The sequence below is a fragment of the Equus asinus genome, chromosome 17, assembly GCF_041296235.1.
Source record: "Equus asinus isolate D_3611 breed Donkey chromosome 17, EquAss-T2T_v2, whole genome shotgun sequence".
Taxonomy (NCBI): domain Eukaryota; kingdom Metazoa; phylum Chordata; class Mammalia; order Perissodactyla; family Equidae; genus Equus; species Equus asinus.
The window spans coordinates 21406052-21409157 of record NC_091806.1 but is presented as its reverse complement, the minus strand read 5'-3'; the positions used below and the strand labels follow the sequence as shown (position 1 = coordinate 21409157).

Below are 3106 nucleotides of genomic sequence, written 5' to 3'. Positions count from 1 at the left end.
CCTGTATCTTCTGGCCTAGTCTCTCTAACTATATTGTGCCTTTTGTATTATTTTGGATGTAGAATGAGCTTTCAGCTCATTCAAATCTACTGCCTGACATTGGCTGACAGGAGCCAAGATGAGTCACATATCTCAGGAGTGAGATGCAGATTTAAAATTAAAGTTTATCAACTTCTAATCTCAGAAATTTTTAGTTTTTTCACAAAACAATAATGCCTCTTTAAAAGTGAAACTTGTTGGGCTATATTCTAAGGGCAAAGAAAACAATTTACAGGAACAAACCATGTTCTGTCTTACAGGTAACACTTTTTAGAAATCCAGAAGAGTCAAATGCCAAACTATAATTTTCTTGATCATTTTTGCAAAAGTTTACAACAAGGATAAAGAAGATGGACAGGGGAAATTGCTCCTTCTTGAACGAATTCTTTCTCTTGGGAATTACCAATAACCCTGAGACCAAAGTGACCCTATTTACCACATTTCTGGTCGTTTATCTCATCAATCTTCTGGCAAATCTTGGAATGATCATTTTAATTAGGATGGATTCCCAGTTGCACACACCCATGTACTTTTTTCTCAGTCACCTCCCTTTCTGTGACCTCTGCTGTTCCTCAGCAATTGGGCCCAAAATGCTCGTAGACATATTTTCCAAGAAGAAATCAATCCCATTCTTTGGCTGTGCTCTGCAATTCTTCATCTTCTGTATATTTGCAGATTCTGAGTGTGTACTCCTGGCTGTGATGGCCTTTAATAGGTACAAGGCCATCAGCAACCCGTTGCTCTATACAGTCAATATGTCTAGCAGAGTGTGCTCCCTGCTGATGGCTGGGGTTTATCTGGTGGGAATGGCAGATGCTTTGATACACACAACATTAACATTCCACTTGTGTTTCCGTCAGTCAAAAGAGGTTAATCATTTCTTCTGTGATGTCCCGCCACTCCTTTTGCTATCTTGCTCGAATACACAGATCAATGAGTTAGCAATATTCACCATTTTTGGCTTCATTGAACTGAGCACCATTTCAGGCGTTGTTGTCTCTTATTGTTATATTTTTCTGTCAGTCTTGAAGATCCACTCTGCTGAGGGGAGGTTCAAAGCTTTCTCCACCTGCATCTCCCACATAACTGCCGTGGCAATTTTCCAAGGAACTATGCTCTTCATGTATTTCCATCCCAGTTCTTCCTACACATTAGATCAAGACAGAATGACCTCATTGTTTTATACCCTTGTGATCCCCATGTTAAATCCTCTGATTTATAGCCTGCGGAACAAAGATGTGAAAAACGCCCTGAAAAAACTAAAAATTAAAAGTTAATTTGAAACAAATAGGTATTTATATATGTAAACAAACATACTCTTGTGTTTTCCAAATCATTTATTCTACTATAAAGTTGTCTAAAATACCTTAATTAGTAAAGTAAGTATTTTACTAAGTCAGAATGGTACCAATATTTTGGAGATTCCTAAGTATGCTATATTTCGTTGTATATCTCAGTTTCTAAAAAGGCACTCTCTATTTTTGGAAAACTTTCCAATCTCCATTTTAGTGTGCCAATTTTTCATTTGTTTGATGTTTATGTTATGCATTATTTTAATTAGTCTAAGAGCTATTAGAGTTTACATTGCACTTCTAGGTGTTTTGCATTTCATGGTGAATCCATAATAATGTATAATAATGTTTGCATAATAATGTATCCTAATGAAATACATCCTGAAGAAAATGAGTATGACTAATTAAATAATATTACAAATAATTGATAATAAACTCTAAACCACCCTGAAGTAAAAAGGCAGGATCCACTAAATTCAAGAAAAATAACTAAATCCAGAGTACAGAGAAGTAAAGATGCTTTGAAATTCAGTTTTAGAAATAAACTAGGAATAAGGATACAATTGATGGTGGGGAGAAGTAAGGATTCTAGACAGAGAGGCTGGGAATTAGAGCTCTTGAGGTGGGAAGACAATGCCTTCTTAGAGATTATGAAGTCAACATGGGAAAGATAGAGAGCAGAGTGGAGGGTCCTGGTAAAGCAGATCTTTGTGCTAAAATTCTCAAGTCATTTACTTCCACTCAGTTTTTCTTCCCTTTTCAGTCCTAGTCAAATGCCTCTGTTTGTTGTTTGCAAATAATACTCTGCCTAAGACATCATTTTCTTTCTCACTCTGTTGATTAAATTGTTGATTCCAACATGAGACTGTGAGCATTCTTTGCTCAAGGACTGAGCATCATACCTGTCTTACCAGTACCTGTGTCATGTCTGAGACACAAAAGAGAAAAACAAATAATAAAAATCAACATAACTGATTACATTTTTGAGTTTTTGTTAGGTATCTGTCAAAACATAATTAAATGAGGGTGTGATATGTGCCTTGTATACATATTTTACAGCTTTTTTATCTTTAAACTTTTTTGAGGAAGATTTGGCCTTAGCTAACATCTGCCACCAATCCTCCTCCTTTTTTGCTGAGGAAGACTGGCCATGTGCTAACATCCATGCCCACCTTCCTCTACTTTATATATGGGACATCTGCCATAGCATGGCTTGACAAGCAGTGTGTAGGTCCACACCCGGGATCCAAACTGGTGAACCCCAGGCTGCTGAAGCAGAACATGTGAACTTTACCACTGGGCCACTGGGCCGGCCTCTTTTTATGCCTTTTAAAAAAGCACATAAAATGGTTTTGTATACTAAGGTAATAAATCTATAATGATATTCATATTAATTACATGAAAATTAAAAAGCATTCATTTGCCTACTTTCTTGAAGTGTTCTGCTTCATCTGGCTCTTCCTATTTTCTTATTGAATGTCAACCACTGGAAGCAGCTTGTTAAGAAAGCATGGATGTCACTATATATCTAAAGGCCATAAAAGACTCAGTGATGTTGCAAACTGTCTATTAAAAATCTGTCCCTTAAGTAATTGTAAATGTCCTTGGTGAAAGAATTTCGGAATGGAAGTAAACTCCAAGAGGCTCCTCTCATTTTCAAGGTGGCATTTGCCGAATACTATGACAGATTGAAAAAAAAGTGGCGGTAGAAAAAAATCAATGGTTAATGCTTCTTTTGGAAAAAAGTCTTCATGATTTCCACTTGTAATATATTT

At 36.4% G+C, this 3106-nt stretch overlaps 1 protein-coding gene across 1 annotated transcript; it reads left to right on the top strand.

Annotated features, from left to right (window-relative positions):
* The first annotated feature begins 389 nt into the window (after positions 1-389).
* Positions 390-1316, top strand: LOC106848163 (olfactory receptor 5W2-like). Its single transcript, XM_014867895.3, has one exon. It carries the CDS (start codon positions 390-392, stop codon positions 1314-1316), a length of 927 nt encoding a protein of 308 aa, XP_014723381.3.
* The last annotated feature ends 1790 nt before the right edge of the window (positions 1317-3106 follow it).